The 25,193-nt window shown below is 36.9% G+C and overlaps 1 protein-coding gene across 2 annotated transcripts in view; it reads left to right on the forward strand.

The window, feature by feature from the left end:
- The window catches only part of HHAT (hedgehog acyltransferase), a 505,442-nt gene that overhangs the window by 392,544 nt on the left and 87,705 nt on the right, over positions 1-25,193 (forward strand). For both annotated transcript variants that reach the window (XM_074222592.1, XM_074222594.1), the window contains one exon: positions 4,025-4,169. In XM_074222592.1, coding sequence (XP_074078693.1) covers positions 4,025-4,169 — 145 coding nt within the window. The remainder of the gene's footprint in view (positions 1-4,024; positions 4,170-25,193) is intronic.

The raw sequence follows: 25,193 nt of genomic DNA on the forward strand, positions 1-25,193 counted from the left end.
CCCTAACCCTCTGCAGAAGTGAGAGGGCTCTTCCAGGAGGGTGAGAAAAGAACAAACATTTATCATTATTAATATTTATTATGTAATACTTATTAAAAATTATATTATTATAATTGTTATAACATTGTTATTGTAAATGTCTAGGTATCTGGATCTGTGTTAAATGTTTTAAAAATACTGTCACATTCAATCCTCACAAGAACCCTGGAAATTTGATTCTGTTATTATACTGTCTTAACTGTTGAGGAAACTCAAGGAGACGATAGTTAAATGGCTAGCCCAGGGTCAGGCTAAAATTTGAACTCAGGTCTTCCTGACTCCAGATTCAGCTTGCTATCCATGATTTATAACCTCAAAATTTGCTTTTTTTCAATATATTGATTGATTTTAAAGATTTTTTCCCTTTGATTTTCTTTAAAAAAAATTCTATTATGTTTGAGTCAGAGAAGAGAAGAAAAATAGGGAAAATCAGACAATGTAAAAACAAAAGATGCCAGTACAATATTTTTTAGGTTTTTGCAAAGCAAATGAGGTTACGTGGCTTGCCCAAGGCCACACAGCTAGGTAATTATTGAGTGTCTGAGACCAGATTTGAACCCAGGTACTCTGGACTCCAGGGCCGGTGCTTTATCCACTGCACCACCTAGCCGCCCCTAGTACAAATTTTTTTTTAAAGAAAAGTTCTATTGATAGAGGATCATGAAATTGAGAGCTTGAAGGATTCTGAGGAATCTAGTCTTATAAATAAGAAACTGAGTCTAAGGGAGTTAAAATGAATTGCTAAAAATTGCCATGTGGGACAGAGACAAGATGGTAACATGAAGGCAGCATTTCCCAGGAACTCCTTCCCCAAAAAACTCCAAAAGCAGTCAAATTATGACTCTAGCCAAAATTTAGAGGGGCAAAACCCACAGAAAGACTGATACATTTTCCCAGTTCAAGATAACTTAGAATTTCCACAGGAAATGTGTGTTTCATCAGGACTGGGAGTTGGGAAAAAGCCCCAGTTGCAACACAACCTGGGAATAGCTTGAAGGGGTGGTGAGAGAATTCTGATGCACCAGAAAGTGTGTAATGAGGAACACCAGCCACAGAACCTGTAACAAGAATCAGGATAAACCAGCCTGCACCTCTAGAGCACAGCCCACAGATGATAAGGGGGTCAGGGGAGACCGCAGAAGTTTCTCTACTGTCCCTGGGGGCAGGACTCTGCCGGTTGTCATAGATCCAGGTTGCAGTTTGGGCTTCCATACTAAGCTAGCCGAGCAGGGCTCCTCCTTAAAGCTCCAGGACAGAGGGGAGTGCTGTGGTCATCTTCATATCAGAGCACAGGCAAGAGAGCATAAAACCTTAGAAGAATAAAGGTCCCAGTGGGGTGTTCCCAAAAAACTCCCAATATCTTGAAAGTGCTATAAATTAGTCTCGGGCTAAGGAAATGAGTATGATGCAGAAAAAATCATGAAAACCAAATCAAAAGCTTGGTCAAAAAATACAAAAAAAAATACTGAAGAAAATAATATGTTAAAAATCAGTTTAGGCCAAATGGAAAAAAGCAAAACAAAAAGCAACAAGGAGAAGAAAGCCTTAAAAAGCAGAATTGGCCAGCTGGAAAAGGAGATAAAAAAGCTCTCTGAAGAAAATAGCTCCTTCAAATGCAGAATGGAACTAAAGGAAGCTGATGACTTTGCAAGAAATCAGGAAGAAATAAAACTCTTCCAAAAAAGCCAAAAATTAGAAGAAAATGTGAAATGTCTCACTGGAAAAACAACTGATCTCTAAAACAGATCCCGAAGAAATAACTTAAAATTATTGGGCTATCTGAAAGGCACAACCAGCAAAAGAGCCTAGACTTCATTTTTCTTTTTTTTTTTAGGGTTTTTTTTGCAAGGCAATGGGGTTAAGAAGCTTGCCCAAGGTCACACAGCTAGGTATTTATTAAGTGTCTGAGGCTGGATTTGAACTCAGGTATTCCTAACTCCATGGCCAGTGCTCTATCCACCGCACCATCTAGCTGCCCCCTAGACTTCATTCTTCAAAAAATAATACAGCAACATTGCCCTGAGATCCTAGAAGTAGAAGGTAAAATAGAAATTGAGGGAATTCACTGGTCACCTCCTGAAAGAGATCCCAAAAGAAAAACTTCCTGGAATATTATAGCCAAATTCCAAAACTCCCAAATCAAAGAGAAAATTCTAAAAGCTGCCATAAACAAACAATTCAACTACTGACATTCCATATTCAGGACTATATAGGATCTGGCAGCATCCACATTAAGGGCTCGTAGGTATTGGAATATGATATTCCTGAAGGCAAAAGATCTTGACTTACAAATGAGAATCAACTACCCAGCAAAACTGACTATTGTCTTTCAGGGGAAAAAGCTGTACTTTCAATGAAACAGGGGACTTTCAAACCTTGCTATTGAAATAACCAGAAATGAACAGAAAGTTTGATCTGTAAGTACAGGACTCTGATGAACTATAGCGGGGGTGAATGAGAAGGACTAACTATGAGGAACTTAATGATATTGAACTGATTGTATTCCTACATGGGAATAAGATATTGATAATTCATTTGAACGTTCTCATTTATAAGAGCTGTTAGAAGGAGCATATATAGACAGGGCATAGGAAAGAATAGAATATAATGGTATAATATAGTAAAAAGGTAGAGTCAATGGGTAATAAAGGAAAGTCCTGGGAGGAAGGGAAAGGAGATGAAGAATAAGCCAAGAAATTTCACATAGGAGGCAAGAGAAGACTTTTTCAATGTAGTGGAACAGGGTAAGTTGGTAAGGGAGAATGAGTGAGCCTTCATTCTCATCAGAAATGGCTCAGAGAGGAAATAACATACACACTTAATAGGGTGAGGAAATCTATCTTACCCTAAAGAAAAACAAAAAGAAAAGGATGGGGATAAGGGGGAATGGGGGGAGGGAAGGGGGGAATAGTGGATAGAAAAGAGGGAAGATTGTGGGAGGGAATACTCAGTTACAACACATTTTTGGACAGAGCCAGGATGAAAGGAGAGAGAGAATAGAATAAATGAGAGTAGGGAGGAATAGAGTGGAGGGAAATACAGCTAGTAATAACAACTGTGGGAAAAATATTGATGCAACTTGTCTGGTTGACTTATGATAAAGAAAGCAACTCACCCCAGAGACAGAACCACTGCAATCTGAACACAGACTGAACTATATTTTTTTCCCTCTCTCACTGTTCTTGAGGTTTCTCATCTTCTTGGTGGAGAGGGGCGTTTATGTTTACTCTTATAATAAAATTCTTATAATAATATAAAATCAATAAATCTAGATCCTTCATTGAAAAAAATAAAAATTGCCATGTAATAAATAATAATGGTGATGTTTGTCCTTCATTCTCGAAGAAGGCGATGATCAGGATGGTGATGCCATGACAAGCACATGAATTGGATGTGAGTGAGGGGGTGCTGTGCTAAGTCACTAGCCTCACTTTCTTCTCTAGAGCCATCTGGGTCTAGTGACCAGATATGAATCAGGACAACTGAAAATTACCATGTGAGGCAATTAGAGGTATGTGATTTGCACAAGGTCACTTAACTAGTAAATGACAAGTATCTCAGGCTAGATTCGAATTACTGTTCTCCTGACTCCCAAGACTAGTGCTTTATCCACTGTACCACCTATAAATAATAGCTGCTCTAATAAATAATAATGCTTTCTTTAAAACTGACACATCACTTTAAGATTTACCTGATCTTGTTCCATCTTCATAATTGCCCTATTATAAAGAAAGGCACTATTATCAAAGATGGAGAAACAGAATGATGGAGGTAATGAGTCTTCCCCAGCATCATGGAGCTAGCAAGTGTCTGAGGTGAGATTCAAACCCAGATCTTGTTGACTCTGTGACCAGTGCTCAGTCTTCACTACCCTGTGCTAAATCAGAATTTCAACTCAACTTTCCTCATTGAAAAATCTAGTACTCTTGGATTTTAGCAATTTTAGCCTTTAGTAATAAATATTTCCCTGGTTGTTTTGGGACAGGTCCAGCATCTCTCTCCACAAACTTGCCGTCGACTGCATGCCATCCTAGCTGGTGCTTCCACATCGATGCTGATTCTGTCTAACCTGGTATTTCTTGGAGGGAATGACATTGGGAAAATCTACTGGAACAGAATCTTCTTACAAGGTAAGTGAAGTGGCTTTGCAAATTTGGATAGGGTTCACTCTTCAATCTCTAAGCCAAACCATCATCAAGGATCTAGAATGGGATCCAATGCTATATTGTCAAATTCATGATGCCCATGTCATATATTTGGTTGGGGTTGGAATTCCCTTTGCTTGTGCCCCAATACTCCTAAGTGACTTGTCTATGGTCATGTTACCATTAACAGTCAGAAATGTGATTTGACCCTAGGTCTTCTTGATCTAGAGTCCAGTGTTCTAGTTTGTGTGCCTTGCATTCAAGAAATACAACAGTACCATTGTTAGTCCTTTGAGCATCATTAAACATGCATGCCATTCACTAGGGAGGGAAACCAATTTTCATGAGTCTATTAGATGTTTTCATCTAATGAAGTAGAAATATGGTATAGTGGAAAAGGTGATGGATTTGGAGTCAGAGGAGCTACATGAAAATTTTGATCTTGCCACTTCCTGGATACTTGATCTAAGCATCTAGATGATGCAGTAGCTAAAATGTGGGACTGAGTCAGGAAGACCTTAGTTCAAATTCAGCCACAGATAATTAGTACCTGTCCGTTCCTGAGCAAGTCACTTAATATCTCTCTGACTCAGTTTTCTCATCCATAAAGTGGACGATAACAAAAGCACTTTCCTCCAACTTTTGTCACAAGCAAAAAAAGAGAAAGTGTTTGTGAAGAACTATTATTGATGGGTAATCATGGGCAAATCATTTAGCCTTCCTTGGCCTCAATTTCTTTCCAAAATGAAGATGTTCTGTTAGGTGATTTCTGAAGTATCTTCTGGCTCTAAATCTATGATCCTTTTATTTTAATGTCAAATAGTATCTCAATAGATTCTCAAAGCCTTATATGTTTTCATACCACTTCTCCTATCTTTGTTAGTATTTTTCTAATTTCCTTTTTCTCTCCCAAGCTACTTCAGTGTATGAGTAGCCTAGTCTACACTAATGACTCTATCTTTGCTCCTTTTAGTTACTTGAAAATCCTTTTGGGGTTCTGGGAGACCCCTAGAATCACTGCTATCAATTGATTCTCATTTCCAGTATAAAGGTTCAAAGATCACCATCTCTACCTGCCCCCATAGATCCAATTTAATATTACTTTTAACCTAAAGTTTAATTTCTTTTAAAAAATTTAACTTTTTTCAATTAATAAAAATCTGTTTGGCTGGGGCTCTTAGTTAACTGTACATTAAATGGATCACTTCAACAACTCCAGTTAAATGAAGTGGGCAGCTGTGTGCTGACAGAAGGGAGGTGTCTACTTGGAAGTTCTGCTGAGAAAATCATATCATTCGTTGATTATCATTTATTTATAGTCAAGATTTCTTCTCTGAGCTGTGACTAATAGTTACACCAGCTCCCTGAGGGAATTAGAACCATTCAGACATGGTGCTATTTTGCCCAATTTCCCAAATTTTTAAGAGAATTGATTGACTTTCTTGGTTGCTAACCTTTCCATCTCCAGTGCTATAGCCTGTTGCCTGTTGGTTTTGATTGGTGAGGGTATTCTTAGGTTGGGTATACTTGGTCTACTACTCCTTTCTTTCCCAGGTTCCCAGAGAGCCAGATGTATCTTGCTGTGTTCCAAACAGAAATAAATAATGCAGTTAGGGCTGCAGGATCAATACTGATCTTTAGAATAGGCAGTTCTGTTAGCACATTCTTGCTCTGCCTTCATCTCTCCATCTTACTTCCATAATTAACTCTTGGTGAGTGGGAGAATGATCTTTTGACTATCAGGTATTCATGGTTCTTTTGAAAAAAGCTTTAATAGAAATTTTAATAGAGGGAATAAGTGCATAGGTTTGGAGGAGAAATGGGAAGGATCGTTTCTTATACCCCAATAGAGAACAACCAATTCCCGAGTTCTTCCATTATTCTTCAATTACTATATGTTCTGGCCATCACAAATCTCATCCAAGTTTCTCATTTGGCAAAATCAAAGCATGGTTTATCAGATACTCTCTATTCTCTTCCACATATAAAGCCACTAAAGTAAGATCAGGACTCAAAAATTCCAGCAGTCCTGCCACCAGGTGAGAGTTAGAAATAGTCCAAGACTAAACATGTCAACAGACCTGGCCTGGTACTGTGTCCTTGTGGATGCCCTAGGGTTTCCCTATGGGTCTCTGGTACTTCAGCCTGGAGAGTGAAATCTGATATCAGATCAAACTCTTCTGAAGACTTAATCTATCATCAATCAACCAATTAATGAAATTATTAAAGAGATATCATGTGATGGACACTGTACTAATTACTGAGGATTCATCTTACCAAACTAATTTCATATGATGATAGTTACATAACATAATAGAAAACTGATGTTGAGGTCAGAAAAAGCTGAGTACTGGCTTGTGTGACCTTGGGCAGGTCACCTAATTTCTTGATGCTTTATTATTGTTGTAGTTTGTCCTTCGTTCTTCAGGAAGAACAATGATATTAGGAAGGTGATGTCTTGATTTGCATGTGTACTGGATTTAAGTGAGGCAGAGCTGTGCAAAGGTACCTCTCTCTGATGAGAGTCTCCTGATGGAGTCATCTGGGTCCAGTTGTCAAGATAAAGAGCAAGATGATTGGGGTTGACCCCAGATGCAGTAGGAGAGTTTGACCTTTTAAAAGTCAGACTGAGGGAAAGTGCCAATTCATTGATTAATACTTGGTAAGAAATAAGGCAAAAAAATGGCCTCTTTTAACTAGTCAAAAAAAAAAAGTCAATCCAGGAGGGAAAGAACCTCAATATTTCTGGCCCAAACCAGAAGCAATTTCTATTTATACTCATTCTGAGTCAAATAATGACCAAATGAGACTTGGGTTAGGATCTGTGGGCCAATCAGCGAGAGTTAGAGTGATTTGAATTTAAAGCATTGTTTTTAAAAATTATAGAATAAATAAGTAGGGAAGAAAAAAATATGTATCCTGTAAACCCTAGATATCTTTTGAGGTTTTAGTGATCAAAATTTATATTCCTTTGGGCAGAGTACCCACAGTTAAGGATATGATTTCCGTATATGAACAGAAGAAAAGGAGGGAGAGGAGGGAGAGGAGGAAGAGGAAGGAAGGAAAGAAGGAAGCAAAGGGAAGGAAGAGAGCAAAGGAAGGGAAGGAAGGAAGGGGAAGTAAGGAAGGACAATGCTTTAGACAACTCTGTAAGACTGAGTTGCAAAGGAAATGATCAGCCTGCTTATATAGAAGTGAAATGATATGTCCAGTTCCTAGCACAACCACTATGTTCCAACCCAAACTTGTCTTCTTGTCTCATGATGTAAAATACAATCCACTTCTAGAAAGAGAACTGAATAGACTATGAGTTATACCCTGAATAAAAATTTTTCTCCTAATTTTTCTTGCTTTTTTCTCTATAAAATGGCAATATGTTTTGTATGACTTCATATATATATATATACATATATATATATAATTTGGTATATTGTTTGACTTCCCATTGGGTGAGAGTGGGTTGAAAGAAGAAGAGAATTTAGAATGGAAATAAAAAATTGAAAATTCAATAAAGGAGGGAAAACAATTGCTTATTTATTTTTTCTCATATACTAAATTTCAAACTCTGTCTTTGAGTTTTTATATAAGGTATCCCTCATACCTGGAATGCTCATACCTAGAATCCTCACCACTACCTTTTAGAATCTTCAGCTCTTTTTAAGACCCATCTCAGGCAGTGCTTTCTATAGAAAATCTTTTTTTTAACTTCTCCCAACTGTTAGTGCTTCATCCCAATATATTTTTTTTACTTTTATCCAAATTGTTTTTATTTACTTTAAATATAGATTTATATACTTTATATATAGATTTATTAACTTTATATAAAGATTTTTTATTATGTGTTTATATGTTGTTTTCCTTAAACAGAACATAAGTTACTTAAGGGAAGGGACTATTTCATTTTCTAGTATTTAATAAATGCCTTAGACATAGTAGGTGCTTAAGAAATTCTTGAGGTGGACTAACCTAAATTCACTTCTACCCCCAAAAACTCATTTACATTACTGATTCCTTGACCAAAAGATGTAACACACAAAAAGATCACATAATTTGAAGATGAGGAAAGAAACAATGCTAGATACCTCTTTCTTTCCTTCTAGATTCAGAGAATTTAAATTTTAAAAAGTAATTTATATTAATATCTTTTGTTTTGATACCACCTACATTTTCTGATATATTTCTCTTCCTCCTCCCAGAGAACAATTTCTTCTAACAAAGAATTAAAAATAGGAAAAAAAAAGAAGTTCATTAAAACTAACCAATATACCAGAGAAGTCAATTATTATATGTAGAGTTCTATACTCATAGTTCCTCTCCTCTGCAAAGAAGTCAGTCATGGGAGTGGGGAGGAAGGTGCATTCTCAGATCTTTTTTAGGACGAAGCACGATCATTATAATTTTACAGTTTTCAGAATTAAAACTGAGCATCAGTTCTGTGTTTCCCAGTTCACCCTGGGAATGTGAATAAAATTTCACCACAATGAAGGCCTTAGGATTTGATTACAAGCTGACCTGGAAAACAAAGCCTCATTTGGGAGACTTGCAAGCCCTGCTGTGAATGAAAGGTAGATATTTGCAGAGAAAAAAAGTGAGGTATTAAGGATTCAGATATTTCCATGGACAGAAGCCTCCAATAATATCCCATAAGCACCAAAGGAAATGACATAGGCTTATCTCTTTCAGTTCAGGGTTTTAATCACAGGTTTTACTTTTCTTCTATTTTAACTGCAAAAGTGGTGTTTTTAAAAGTCTCTATTCTATTTTCTATAGGGTTTTACTGGGCTTTTTTTTTAATATGAAGCAGACTTTTTTTTCAATTTTCTACCATCTATCCCTAGAGAAGTTGGCATGGTACAGTGGAAAGAGTACTTCACCTCACCTGATTTTAGTAAACTCAACATAAGTAGACCTGGGTCTTAGTCCCAGAAATGACTTTAACTAGTGTGTGATTTGTGATTTCACTTCTCAGGACTCAGGTTCCTCATCTTCCTGAGAAAAGGATTGAAAATTGGTGTGGGCAGGACTTTGTCTTATCAGGACTTTGTTATCTTCCTCAGTTATTAGTCCAATAACTATATATTGAATTGAATCTGTCCATATCTAAGACACCCTTGAGGAAAAGGCAGAATTTCTATCTGGGGTTCTAAGGTGTCATTTTTGTAAATGGTTCTTAATCAGTCAGCATTGCCTCAGCTCCTACAATTGGAAAAGGGAAGCTTAATTCCTTCCAGAAAGGATAATACAACCAGTGGCATTATCTGTTCCCTGATTTTTGTTGCCATGGAGTATGAGTACTGGATAGAGAGCTGGCCTATTCATCAGAGAAAGCTGGGTTCATACTCCTATTCTGTTACTTGCTATGTGTCTCTAGGCAAATCCCCAAACCTCTTGGTACATCAGACAGCTCTCTAAGATTATAAATTGCAGAGTTAATACTTATCTACATGGATAGAGGAAATTTCTTTACCAGTGAAATCACACATTGTGTCCTCTCCTTCCCTTCAAAAAATAGCTTTATACATTTGTATTAGTTATTTACTATATCTAGTATAGTGGATAGTGTTCTACTCTGAGAGCAAGAAAGACCAGGATTAAATACCATCTTATACATTTACTAGCCATATGACTTTAGAAAAGTCACTTTCTGTGTCTCAAATTTCTCATCTCTAAAATTAAGGGTTTAATCTTATGATCTCAGGACTAAACCTATGATCCTTTGAGGAATGCCAGTATGAAATGAATGTCATAAAGACAAATAACTTTTTTTCAATTTTTAAGTTTTTCCTAAATTTTGAGTTCCAATTTTTCTCCTTTCTCCTTCTCACTGCCCTAATTGAGAAGGCAAGCAATTTGATATAGATTATACAAGTGCAGTCACCAAAATTCTATTTCTGAATTAGCCTTGTTGCTAAAAAATAAAACAAAACAAACAACACAGACACTTCCCCCAAAAAAACTAAGAAATTTTTTTAAAAGTTTAAAAAATTGGGCAGCTAGGTGACACAGTGGATAGAGTACCAGCCCTAGAGTCAGGAAGACTTGAGTTCAAATGCAGACTCAGACACTTAATAATTACCCAGCTGTGTGAGCTTGGGCAATTTACTTAATCCCATTGCCTTGCAAAAATAAAAAAAAAAATTTAAAAAGCATGTTTCAGTCTGGATTCCGTTCATTAGTTCTTTCGTTGAAGGTGGATAGTATTTTTCATCATAAATCCTTGGAAATTCTTTTAGATCATTGTATTGCAAAGAATAGGAAGTCATTAATAGTAAATATTCATAAAATATTGCTGTTAACCGTGTTGCAGGTTCAACTAGATCTGCTAGATTACTTCATTTTGCATGAGTTCATATAAGTCTTCCCAGGTTTTTGTTTGAAATCATTGCTTGTCATTTCTTATAGCACAGTAATATTCCATCACATTAATATACCACAACTTTTTCAGCCATTTCCCAATTGGTGCACATCCCCTCAATTTCCGATTCTTTGCCATCACAAAAAGAGCTGCTATAAATATTTTTGTACATGTGGATCCTTTTCCTTTTTTTATGATCTCTTTGGGATATAGACCTAATAGTGGGGTATTGCTGGGTCAAAGAATACATACAGTTTTATGATCCTCGGGTGTAGTTTCTAATTGTACTCTAGAATGGTTGGATCATAACTACAAAAATACATTCTTAAGACCTATCTTTAAAAGAACTTAAAAGCATTACATAGAGCTGGAAATAGGATCAGAAAGATCTTTTACTCTCAAAGAATGTATACTTACAATCCTTTCCCAACTGTGTACCCCTTTACATCAGAATCCTGTAAAGAAAAGTAATAGGCTTCCTTGGATGACTCAAGGTGGTGTCACTCATTGTGTATTTCATCTTATTGAAGAGTTGAATGAACAGCTGAGCTCCCACTTTTGTATACTTTGATAGATCTGTGATCTTATTCATGTAAATATTTCATCCACTGTTGGTGGTCTTAACCCCCACCTCGCCTTGTTCATTCTGTGGGATTCTTACTCATATCTTCTTGTAAATTCTTTGTTTTAGTTTTTTTGATGTTTTATGACTATCAATATATACCTCTGTTTCTGTTATCTCATACTCACTATATGACTGTACATTTCCTTTTTCAATTATTCATTCCCTTGATTAAATTTTTACATTTCTTCCTGCTTGCAAGAAACCATTCATAATGCTTCTTTATTCTTTTACTCACCATGCATACTTCCATTGCCTTTTGTGTAATGATTTTGATATTTAATGTAATCATGGACTGTATTAGGAAGGACATGACTTCTAGGAATGGGTACATAGTGCTCCCACTGTTCTCTGTCCTTATCCTGAAACCTGTTCAGTTCTAGATACTACAAGTTAAGGACATTGATAACCAGAGAAGGGAAACAAGGATGGCAAAGAGCCTTGAGTCTTATGAGGAAAGGTTAAAACAACAAGGTATATTTAATATAGACAAAGAGAAGAATCAAAGAACATTAGAGTTGTCTTCCATAGTTGAAGGACTATAATATGTGTGTGTGTGGGGAGAGAGAGAGAGAGAGAGAGAGAGAGAGAGAGAGAGAGAGAGAGAGAGAGAGAGATTAAAGGGGGCAAAAAAAATTGGGAGCACTGGATAGAAGTTGCAAGGAGGCCTATTTAAACTTGGCATCCTACAATTAGAGCTATCTAAAAATGGAGCGATCCATCTCCAGAGGGGGGGTTGGGCAACCACTAGCCAGATATGCTATATGAAAATTACATGATTAAATCATATTCCATGTTTTCAGTTAATCAATTAATAAATATTTATTAAGCACCTACTACACATCTGGCACTGTGCTAAGTATTAGAGGTAAAAAAAAGAGGCAAAAGATAGTCTCTGTCCTCCAGGAACGTACAAACTATGGAGAGACCACCTGTGAACACATAGAAAAGAGTAAACTATATACTGGATGAATAAGAACTAATTAATAGAGGGAAGGCATTTTCCCAGCAGAGGTTGACCAGGAGACCAGTGTCAGAGGACTGAAGAGTAAGGTATAAGAAGACTGGAAAAATAGGAAGGTGCTAGGTTATGAATATCTTTGAATGCCATATGTCGTATTTTGTTATTGTTGTTCCTAGAGACAAAAATTCCCTACTGGAATTTACTGAGTGAGTGGAAGACTTTGTGTGACACGATCAGGCCTGTACTTAAAGAAAATCACTTTAATAGTTATTATATTGGTTAAAAAGTTGAATTTTTATTTTTACATTGTCTAATATAGCACTCTTTCTGCCCTCCCTTCCCAAAGAGCCAGCTCTTACAAAAACGAATAGAAAAAATAGTTCGGGAAAGTTGACTAATATAACATATCAACTATGGAATTAACAGTATATCAACTAAGTTAAACATTAAATGCATTATTTGATAGTAATAGTCCTATTCTTTGTGAAAGGGGGAAAAAAGTACCTTCTTAAAATAATAAAATATGTTAAAATAGCCATATATACTTTTTTGGTTCTTATGAATTTCACATCATTCAGTTTTGATTGCTTTGTAATCATATAAATTGCTTTTCTAGTTCTACTTATTTCACTTTGTAGCAATTCATATGTCTTCCCACACTTTACTATATTCTTTATATTTGTAGTTTCTTGCAATAAATTGATATTCTATTAGGTTCATTCATTAGGTTTCATAATCTATCAAGTCATTTTGGAATTGATGTACATCTTCTTAGTTTCCAGTTCTTTCCTACTTCAAAAAAATACCCTGATAAATATTTTGCTGTAGATGGGGCACTTGATGTATTTGGAATACATGGGATGCTGTTAAGAATGGGATCTTTGGGCTAGAAGTTATAGTCATGTTAGTTACTTTCTTCTCTTAACTTCTTATTTCTGTCCAGAATGATTAAACAAATGCTCAATTAAAAAGTCATAATAAATTCATAGGTTTAGAGTTGTAAGATCATCTAAGCCCAACACCCTCAAAGAGGTTAAGAAATTTAGACAAGGTAACACAGAAAAGGATGAGTTTTTATGTCAAGGAGAAATTATTGAAGATGTCTTGAAATTTTCTATACTCTTTCTCCTCTTCAATTCTGGGCCATGCTCATTATCAATTTGTGATACCTATCCAAAATAAATGTTCTGATAGAGAGGACACCACCACCTTCATCTCATAATCTGAACAACAAGCATTCTTTACCTGCTTGAGATGGCTATTGGGACTAGTCTTAAAGTGATTTTTAATCTCACTATGCATATCCTATAGTATACTGAGGCATAATCCAATCATTTTAATGTCATCCATAAATATGACCATCTGGCGACCCTCCTATTTAGAGACTTTTTCTTTCTTTTTTCGACCATACACATGAAATCTCCACGACAGTGACATTTTCTTGGGCTAGCATACATCTTTGTGTTTTATTCCTCTCTCAATATTTGCCATTCAAAATAATGTGAGTGATGACTAGAAAGTAATATGAAAATTCATCTTAGTTACTCCATATTCGTTACCTTATATTGTAAAAGTCTACACCAGTAGCTAATAGTAAAGTTAATCTTGATAAGAGAGGCTGCAAGGAATAGTGGATAGAGAGCTGACTTCTGAGTCTCAAAGACCTAAATTGAATGTAACATGGGGTGGGAGAGGATCAGATGAATTTTAAGGTCCCTTCTAGCTCTAGATTTATGACTCTGAGAAGCCCCGCCCCTGTCATATATTGATTGTATGATCTTAGGGAAGTGTAATTTATCTTCTCAATATCTAAAACAATTATATTGTGCAAATCATTACTCTTCCTATGCTTCAGTTTCTTCATTGATAAAAATGATTAGTTTGGACTAGATGATAATTGACATTTTCAGCCCTAAATCTATGGTCCTATGATTCTGGTTTCTTAACCAGTTAACAAATATTTATTAAGTTTCTACTATGGATCAGGCACTGTGCTAAGCAGTGGAGATACAAAGAAAGGCAAAAGCTAATCCCTGTATTTAAGGAGCTCACATTCTAATGGTTGAATAAAATGTAAATAGCCAGATAAATTCAAGATTCACACATATGCACACATGTATATTTATACACATATATACAGGTATCTATGCATACATATTCATATATACACACATATGTGTATATGGATGTATATGTTGATAACTATATATAAATCTGGAAAGTAAAAGAGGTAATGAGAGGGGAAGAAAGAGATTGTGTGTGTGTGTGTGAGAGAGAGAGAGAAAGAGAGAGAGAGAGAGAGAGAGAGAGAGAGAGAGAGAGAGAGAGAAGAGAGATATCAGTTGAAGTGAGGAGTAGAAGAGAAAGATGCTAAATCTTGAAGGGTTTACCCTAAGCCACTAAATGGAGCTGAATACTTTATTTTTTCTGGAATTCATTTGTAGCAGGAAATATTCATAGCGCTGCAGGTAGGACTGAGAATTGATTAAGAAAGAATAGAACAATTACCTGATTTTAATGAAGGACCAGTTGAAATTGTGGTAGCTTCTTTAATTTGGACAGCCGTAGAATTAACATTCACTTCAGTTAAGCAGTTTCTTTGTATCTGTCTCCTGATTCACTTTCCTCCCCCCCCCCAAAACCCCCAAAATCATCTTTCTTAGATCTACTTATCTTGGGTATAATTTCCTATACCATGTATATATATATATATATATATATATATATATATATATATATATATATATATATATATACACACACACACATATATGTATATATACATATATACATACATGTATATATACATACATGTATATATACATACATGTATATATGTGTGTGTGTATATATATGTATATATAATTTTTTAATTTGACCCATTGTCTATTCCGCCCAGATGAGAATGTTGCCATAGGCATAGATGCAGCAAGTTGGTTCCCACTCCAGGATTGATGGCTTATCTGTAAGCACTAGTACTTCCATTTTTTACTATTGGCCAAGTGAACAGCTGCCCTTTTTCAATTCAGCTTCCATTCCTGACATCCAGGAACCCTCAAGGCCAACTGGCATTGGACACATAGACATGTTCTCAGTATATAAAGTAAACTGTGGAGAGATAATTTCTTGCATTGGCAGAAAATGTGAGGCTTTAATCCATGTTTGTTTTCACTAATATCCAGAGACTACCTCAGAGTTTATCACCCAGCAGGAGCCCATCTTCCTATGACAACATTATCTGGAACAACATTTCCTGATTACATTATGAAATCAGAGCACAGGAGGAAATTCCAATGGAGCCCTCTGCTCTCTATTTCTGTGACTATCTAGGCAGGTATAAGCCCAGGACTGGAGAATCACTGAAACTCACTAACTCTCCTTTGGGTTCTTAGAAGTCATTCCTTCCCTTGCTCCAAGGAAAACAAATTTGGCATAGGAGTCAAGAGTTTGGGGTTTTATTCTCATATATGTTTATGTAATCTCAGGGAAGTTACTTAACCTCTGGTTCTCAGTTTCTTCATCTGTAAGACAGTGGTACTGATTCATTGGTACAACATGAAATATATGGAAGAAAAATTCATGTAGTAGAAAGAACACTGGAAATCTTTGTGTCTTTTAAATAAGCTATGATACTTCTCTAGGTAGCAGTTTCCTCACTTTTAGAAACAGGGGTTATTATTCATATTTTACCTACCTCATGGAAATAACATGAAGAGAAAATATGTATCATAAAGAACATTGAGTTTAGAATCAGAGGATACCTTCCCCTACTCCCAATTAGTAAATGAATTCAATGATCCTTTCCCTAGGTATTATTTCTGTCATTGGGGTAAAGCCCAAGTATAAATGTTATTGCCCTGATACCTGGGGACATTCATTCATGAAGCAGCCATCTAGCAAACACAAAACACCATATTGTTCTAGATACTTGATTCTATTTAAATTAAATAAAACATGGTCTTGTTCATGTGCAGTATGTCACAATCTAGAAGGGTTCTGAAAAGTTATTTAAATGTCTCATTTAGAGATAAGGAAACTGAAGGTCCAAGATAAAAAGTGATCTATCCAAGGTCACATGAGGGAAGAGAGGAAGGAAGGAGGAAGGGAAGAAAGGGAGGGAAGGAGGGAAGGAGGAAGGGAGTTTAGGAAGAAAGGGAGGGAGGAAAGGAAGAAGGAAGAGAGAATGAGAGCTCCTTTATGTGCCAGACACTATGCCAGGCATATTGCAAATAACTCATTTGATCCTAACAACAATCCTTGCAATTATCCCCTTTTATCAGCTGAGGAAATTAAGTAAGGTAGAGATTAAATCACTTGTACAGGGTCATTCAACTAATCAGTGTCTGGATCTGAATGTGAACTCAGGTCTTCCTGAGACTCAGAGCTCTAACCACTGTGAACCTCGACTGCTGTCTCTCTGACTTCAAATATCCTGTTCTTGCTACATTTTCCACACACCTCTAAGTCTCATGTCTGTTTGCATACCAGTATATATGCAGAAGACTTGCTCTCCCCACACTTATTACAGGGGTTTATTTAGAAGATTCAACTCAACACCAAAGTTTCCTATTGAACAGGAGCTTGAACTTGGTTGGCCTAGTGCCAAGTCAAAGGGGAATTTGTTATTTCCCCTTCCAAGACTTCATTAAAAGAGAAACCAACAATTTTCCTCTAGAGGGCAGAATCTTTAATGACCCTGTATTAGCATGCCATTTCTAGCTGGGGAAGAATTCCCGTTCTCTCCTACCACCCTCCCCCCAGATTACCAGCCTATCTGGGCCATTCAGCTGCCTTCTGAGCTAAATAACACAGGACAGGCATTTTATTTAAAACTCAGCTGGGACATTGCACTTCGTCTGGAGGATTGTGATGGCTTAAAATGTATTCTCCCCCTTTTCACACCTCACTTTTTGGGACCAGAATTTTATTTTGAAGAGAGAAGAAATGCTCATGTTAAGCTTCTCCTCCTTACTCCATCATTATAATCCCTTCCTTCTAGATAATGCTTTTTTCTTTTCTTTGACTCACAGCAGTGTTACAGAATTTTGCATGTCAAACCACCCATGGGAGTGAGCAGGAACAAGTAGTGACCATTTAACCCCATTTTATAGTTAGAATGATGAAGTAGAAGGATGAAGTAGAAAAAGACATTGGACTTGGAGGTGAAGCAATCTGGGTTCAAAAATTGCCTCCTACATTTACTGGTGATTATGGGCACCTCACTTAACTTCTTTTCTGTCTCTCCATTCTTTCATCTTAAAATGATTATCTTACATCTTGGGGCTTTTGTGAGGATCAAAAGAAAATAGTACAAATAAAAGCATAAATGCCAGCTTTTATTGTCTTAAGAAGAGTCCTATGAATGGTAAAGGCCCATTGTTTTATGTAAGTTTTATTTATGACAATAAATAAATTGGAATCTTTCTAGGGTAGCTCTTTAGCAGTGTGGAATGCTCTCTCTTCTTCATTTCTGCGTCTTTGAAATCCTAGCTTCCTTTAAGACTCAGTTCAAGTACCAATTCCTACATGAGATTTTTTTTTCTGATTCACTTATCAACAGAAACTTGTTTGTTCTGTATTTACTTATCTGTGTTAGTGTTATTTCCCCAGAAGAATAAAAGCTCCTTGTGGGCAAGGATCCTTTCATTTTTGTCTTTGTGCTGCCAGTGCCTAATGCAGTGCCTTGCTGTAGGTGGTACATCACACTTGGTTGTTGAATTGCTTGTGGAATTTTGATATGGTAGCATCCTAAATAATACAGCTGCCCTCACCTGGAAAGCCCTTTCAGACTCGACCCTGGGCATTCCTTCACACTGTAAGAAGTGAGACCTCTGCCTTTTCCTGACTAATGAGTACATATTTATAACGTGTTTTGAGATTTCATTAGATTTCATTAGAAATAAGGAAAGTCTAAAGCTAGGTGAAAAGGCTTTAGGTTTTTAAAAATCAATGACATCGTAGTCCATTACATAAGTCAGCTGGCTGGTGTAGTAGATAGAGTCCCTTGAGTCAAAAAGATTTGTCCTCCTGGGTTCAAATCTGTCCTCAGGCACTAACTGTATAACCTTGGGCAAGTCACTTAACTATTTGCCTCAGTTTTCTCATCTGTAAAATGAGTTGGAAAAGGAAATGGCAAACTGCTCAGGTATCTCTGCCAAAAAAATCCCAATTGGGGTCTTGAAGCATTAGACAGACTAAAACAAGTGAACAACAACAATAATAACAGTATACAGTTGTAAGAGAAGGGATAAAGACAAGGAAAAAGAAAAAAAGTCTCATTTTTTTCTGACAATATTTCCATTTCTCAGTAATCCTAAATTTAAGAGGTAGGATTTCAATCCAGGCCTCTCTTGGCTCCTGGTCCAGTGCTTTTTCTGTTTCATCATACTGCCTCACCTAAATACAAGTGTTTGCTGAGCCTGTTTTAAGTGAGCCTGTAAACAATTCAATATACCTTTTTTGTCCACAATGGCATTAGGAATATGTTTTAAAGAAGTTTGGCTGTGACATAGCAATTCTAGCGCTCCATCAAGTTTGCTAAAGTGGTTTTCTTATCAATCAAATCGTTACCGATATCTACTATGTCCCAGTCACTATTTGAGGCTGTAGACATTCAGAGAAAAAATACAGCCATCAAGTAAAGGAGATTATTTCCTAATCAATCGATAACTAGACATTAAGCCTCTACTATGTTTCAGACACTCTGCTGAGCAGTGGTAGTAGGAAAAAAACCTGCCCCTACTCTCAAGGAGCTTACAGTTTAATTCCATCAGGAAAATAATATGCATATATACATATAAATGTATATGTATATAAATACAAAACAAAAATAGAGTATAATTTTATGGTGGGGAAGTAGAAAGGTACTAACAATTGGAGGTAAAAGGAAATGCTTTGAGTACAAGGTACTCAAGGTACAAGTTAGAGATTATAAGAGGCACAGAGGAGGGATGGGGGACCAAAGATGGGCAATAGCCTGAGAAACAGTAAGTAGAAGAGTTTGATTAGATCATAGAATAAGTAAAAGAAAGTAATGTGAAGTAAGCCTGGAAAGGTTAGGTAGGCACCAGATGGTAAAAGACAAAATGCCAAATTGAGAAGGAATTTGTATTTGATCCTGGAGGCAATTGGAGCTTTCTGAGCAGAGTGTGATATTGTCATACCTGTCAGAGGTAGAAAGAAGATCATTTTGGCAGCTGAATGGAGGATTTTTTGGAGAGGAGAAAAGTAGGATAAAGGAAATCAATTTGAAAGCTACTGGAATAGTCTAGACAGTGGACTAGATAAGAAACAGGAGGTCATGAGGACCTGGATTAGGCAATGATTTTGTAAGTGTAGAGAGAAGGGAACAGATGTAATGGGAGTCAGGGAAGAAGGGAGAAGAGACTGAGTATATATTATTACATGGTGCCTGTTCTGTGCCTGCACTGTGCTAAGGACTTGAAAAACATTATATCTTTTGATCCTCACCACAGTCCTAGGAGGCAAGTGCTATTATTATCCTTATTTACAATGGAGGGAAACCAAGAAATAAAGAGGTGCTAGTAAAAGTGTCTGGGGATGAATTGGAAGTTGGGACTTCTTGACTCCAGGTCCAGTGCTTCATCTACTACTCCACCTTGTTAACTCAGGAGTTGTTGTGAAGGTAGAATTATCAAAACTTGGCAGCTTATTGCAGACTGGGTGAGGGTGAAAGACAGGTAATAAAAGACTAAGGTTGTAGACTCAGATGGCTCAAAAAATGGTGGTAGAAAGAAGTTCAGAAGAGGGTAGGTTTTAGGAAATAGATGAATTTTGGTTGGACATGTGGAGTTTGAGATGTCCTTCCTGAAAAAAGAAAGTCATTCTAATTGTTTTTTTTAGGTTTTTTTTTTTTTTTTTGCAAGACAGTGGGGTTGAGTGGCTTGCCCAAAGCCAGACAGCTAGGTAATTATTAAGTATCTAAGGCCGGATTTGAACTCAGGTATTCCTGACTCCAGGACCGGTGCTCTATCTACTATGCCACCCCTAGCCACCCCTATTCTAATTCTTTAGAGAATAAACACATGAAATTCATTGCTGTAAGTGGAGAATTAGGCCACAAGATGAGAATATAAATAAAACTTTGTTTCCTCTCAAATCCTACTAAATTCTAAGCTTCTTGGGAGTGGATAAAAAGTGGCCACTCAAATATTGTTGAAATGAATTGAAGTGGGATGAAGGTCAGTTAATCAATGATAAATCCATCCATAAATGAGATGTTAGAACATCTTAGGGATTGTTTCCTATGCCTCAGTCAGTTACAAAATACTGTGTTGGTGACCATCAACCTGACTGATGCAAGAGGAAATTGCCAAGGTTCCTAGGCTAGGGAGTTTCAGGAAGAGCTGGATGATGAGACAGCTCACTTCTTTCTGACCTACAGGTTAATATGAGAACCCTTGAGTTGACAGTTTTGTTTAGCTACTGTCTGGGCTAGCACATGCAGGACTCCATTTATTTGTAGTTCTCTCAGCCCACACGTAGCGAGCCCCTGCTAACCCGATAAATCAGATCTCCGAGCTATGGCAGACATTCTTGTGTAATAATAACATTTGGCTGATGATTTTCTTCCTTTCTGGTTTGTGCTTGAGTTTTATTAGACTGCTTAAAATTCTTTTTTTCCAATATAATCATGCTCTCAGACAACCAAGAAAGCTGCTAGAAGAATAAAAACTGTATTTTTTTCCTTTCCACATCTTTTGAATCACCAATAAAAAGAAATTATCTGCTCCTGAATATTTGAGAGTCAAAGAAATATAAATGAAGTGTATTAGATTGGACAGAGGTGAAACACAGTATATGTATTTCTGAGGATTGATTCTGGTTCCGTGAACTAAAATATAGTTGTTGGATTCTAGAGAAGCTTTCCCACGATAGACTATAAACTACTTAATAAGCACAGGAAATATTTCATTATTGTCTCTGCATAGTAACTGTTCATAGTAGGGTCTTAATGTTTATTGACTGCTCAAGATTTCATTGTTAGGCCAGGATTCTGCACCCACTGTGCAGAGCTCTATTTGTGATAGGCACAGGGAGGATACACCATTTCAGTTTTACGCTGATTTGCAAATCGGTCTTATCTCCTTGGCTGCTGAATTTGAGGCAACTCCTATAGAGTCAAACCAATTAAAACTGGTTAAAATAGTTGCAATATCTGCAATAAAGAAGGAATTAATTATTACTAATATCTAGCATTTGCAGAGGACTTAATAATGTTTGCAAAATATTTTATACATATTATCTCATTTGATCCTTATGACAACTCTGGAAGATAGATGCTATCATTATCTCCATATTACAGATGAAGAAACTAAAATGGAGTGAAGTTAAGTGACTTGACCAGAATCCAACAGCAAGGAGGCATCTAAATTGAGCTTCAAGCACAGATCTTTCTCATTCCACACCCAATATTATTAAACAATAAAAATTTTATATGTGTGTGTGTGTATAAGTGCTTTAAGCTTATAAAACACTATATTATGTCATTTTGATCATCACAACAAACCTTGAATTATTATTATTACTATTAAACTTAGTTTTGCCATAATTGCCATTTTTGATGAAGAAATAAGACTTAGAGAGTTCTCTTATAGAAAGGTGAAACAACTTGCTGAGCAGCTACATGGCCTACTGGATAGAATGCTAGGCCTGGAGTCAGGAAGACTCATCTACCTAAGTTCAAATCTGGCATCCAACACTTACTAGCTGTGTGACCCTGGACAGCTCACTTAATCCTGTTTGACTCAGTTCCTCATTTGAAAATAAGCTGGAGGGGGTGGCTAAGTGGTGCAGTGGATAGAGCACCGGCCCTGGAGTCTGGAGTCCCTGAGTTCAAATCCGGCCTCAGATACTTATTAATATTTACCTAGCTGTGTAGCCTTGGGCAAGCCACTTAACCCCCTTGCCTTGCAAAAGCCTAAAAAAAAAAAAAGAAACTGGAGAAGAAAATGGTAAACCACTCCAGTGTCTTTGCCAAGAAAACCCCAAGTGAAGTCATGAAGAAACAGATATAAAGGAAACAACTGAACTCATTTGCTCAGGTCATTCAGCTAGGTAGTGACTGAGTTGAGATTTGGATTCACATCGTCTTGAATCAAAAGTCCAGTAATTTATCCACTATGCCTAGTAATAACAAAAAGTTAAATGATGTTTTTAAATTTTTTGCATTTTACTTATATAACCTCATTTAAGTCTTTATATAACAGCAACATGGAGAGTTAGGTTCAACAAGTATCATCCACCCTCATTTTATAGGTGAAAATTGTGTCTCAGTTATATAAACTATCTTGTCCATGGTCACACAGAGCTATTAGAAGTGATATTTGGACTCAAATCTTCCTGGCTTAACTTCAAATCTAATTACTCCATGTTACCTTCCATCTGGTTTCTGCATGGTGTTAGTAACTCACCTGGTTAAATTTAAATGTTAATAGAGCTGGAACTTCACATGCTTCATTTAGCTTTGTAATAAATTTTAAAATTCTAAGCCTTGTTCCAAGTCAATTGCATATTGTTGGTCTTGAGGAGAATTTGGTGAGAAAATATAGGCACGATTTGAAGTAATGCATCTTTGCTACTTGAAAAATAGTCAACTAGGGGCAGCTAGGTGGCGCAGTGGATAAAGCACAGGCCTTGGAGTCAGGAGTACCTGGGTTCAAATCCGGTCTCAGACACTTAATAATTACCTAGCTGTGTGGCCTTGGGCAAGCCACTTAACCCCTTTTGCCTTGCAAAAAACCTAAAAAAAAAAAAAAAAAGAAAAAAATGAAAAATAGTCAACTAACAGGTTGTGAAGGTAGTGAAATGAAACATAATGTGCACACAGGGGTTTACATGCCAGCTAATGGAGATAATATGTACATATATACATCTATTAACAAACTAGTTATAAAGCAGATACTGGATAATTTTAAGAGAAAGATCCTAGCATAGCATCTGAAGAGGTCAGAAAGGACTTTATATAGGAGAGGGTTCTTGAGCTAACTAAGCCTTGAAAGAAACTAGAGCTTCTAGGAGGAGAGGTGAGGGAATACATTCCAGGCAAATTGCGGTATACAAAAAGCAGAGATGGAAGATAGATTGCCAATTTTGGCTGGACTGGAATATGTGAAGAGTAGTAGTGTGTATTCAAGTTGTATAGGTTATGTTTGGGTTAGATTGTAGGGAGTTTTAAATGGCAAACAGAAATTCATACTTGTTCTTAGAAGCACGAGGGTAGTGACATGACCCAACCAGTCAGTGCTTTAGAAAATCAGCTTGGTAGCTTTGTGGAAAATGAATGGGAAAAGGGAGGGATTAGAGTCAAGGATACTAATTAGCAGGCTATTGCAGTAGTCAGGCAAAAGGTGATGAGGGCCTGAACTAGTAGTGCCCTTAGGAGTTGAGAGAAAGAGTCAGTCAATCAATCAGCCAACCAAGCAATAAACATTTATTAAGTGCCTACTTGGAGCACAAGAAGACAAATACCAGGATGGTGAAAAAGAAACAATCCACACTATATTCAAAACTCCCAGAATGTCAGAGTTGAGGGAGATCTTCCAAGTCATAGAGACTTTTTTTCATTTTCTAGAGGAGAAGGTTGAAATATAAGTTCATCACAGAGTCAGGACTAGAATCTAGATCTCTCTTGTTGTCTCGTTGTGTCTTTTCCATGATGACACAACTGCCTGCCATTTCTTCTATTACTAATGGGTTATCTTTAGACATTAAAAGCCACACATTACTAAAACTTCTTCTTCTAGGAGCTCTGACCAAAGAACTGGAAATTAAGGGGATGCCAATCAATTGGGGATTGGCTAAACAAGTGTAGAATATGATTTAATGAGATACTACTGAGCTTTAAGAAAGGATAAGGGGGCTGATTTTAGAAAAAACATGAAGAGACATGAGATAATGAAGAGCAAGGTTAAGTCGAACCAAGAGAATATTGTATATAGTAATACCAATTTTGTTTGAAAAGTAACTGTGAATGACTAATTTATTCTGAGTAATATGAGAGATACATGTGACAAAGTGAAAACATTATATAGCTAACTAGCATTAACTTTTTGTGTAACTAGTGACCTGGGCTTGGGGGGGGGGGGGGGGGCGGAGGGAATTCCTAGTGAGGAAACTTTCTCCAAAGATGAATATTGACTATTCCTCCATAATTTTGCCTGAACAGCAGCCCCAGGTGGAAGACTAACCAGTGCTAGAGTCAAGAAGTCTTGGGTTCAAATCCAATGTCTTGTCACATCTGACCATAGGCAGGTCATTTAACTACTCAAGTGTCCTCAGACAACTCTCTTTATAATCAGATCAAGGGCATGTATATTTGGGGTTGAAGGCAACATGAATACATGATTTTAATAGGAAACAAAGGGGAAAACAGTCTTGGAAATTCTAGGTTCATATAGGCCAGATCACAGAAGCTGAAGGAATAGGACTTGCTTTAAGATGAGAGACAGATTAAATAGAAAAATAGTAAACTGGAATGGAAGTTTGTATGTTACCCAACTTTTCTAAAATGAAGGACAACAGGCAAGGAGACTGAGAGCATTTACCACTGTATCTGAAGTGTCCTAAACTGTAGTCTTACTTTCTTTTCTGGGTTTAGTGGAAAGAACATTGGACTTTGGCTCAGAATTGCTTTGAACTCCATCTATGACATTGATGCTACCTCTTTGACTCTAAGAAATTTGCTCTATCTACTTTAGTTTCAGTTTCTTAAGCTATAAAATGTCACCTCTCTTGGAGGTGATATTTATAATAGAAAGAGAGCTGACTGCATTCAGAAGACCCAAGTTCTGTGTCTACTATCTCTATGACTTTGGGCAAGTCACTTAAATTCCTGGTCAAAGTCACTTAAGTTCCTGGTCAGGACCTGCATGCCAAACACATTCAAACCCAGAAGATGCAAGGCTTTCTCTCTCCCCAGAGCAGCTGTGCTGTTGGCTTCACTGAGAGGCAGGGCCCACTTCTGTCTCCCAGACCACATCCTGACAGGCTGTGTAGCCTACATGGCCCCTCATTGCTTTATTCTCCTAATCCTACAGCTGCTGCCCA

The sequence above is a fragment of the Macrotis lagotis genome, chromosome 2 (genome assembly GCF_037893015.1).
Source record: "Macrotis lagotis isolate mMagLag1 chromosome 2, bilby.v1.9.chrom.fasta, whole genome shotgun sequence".
Taxonomy (NCBI): Eukaryota; Metazoa; Chordata; class Mammalia; order Peramelemorphia; family Peramelidae; genus Macrotis; species Macrotis lagotis.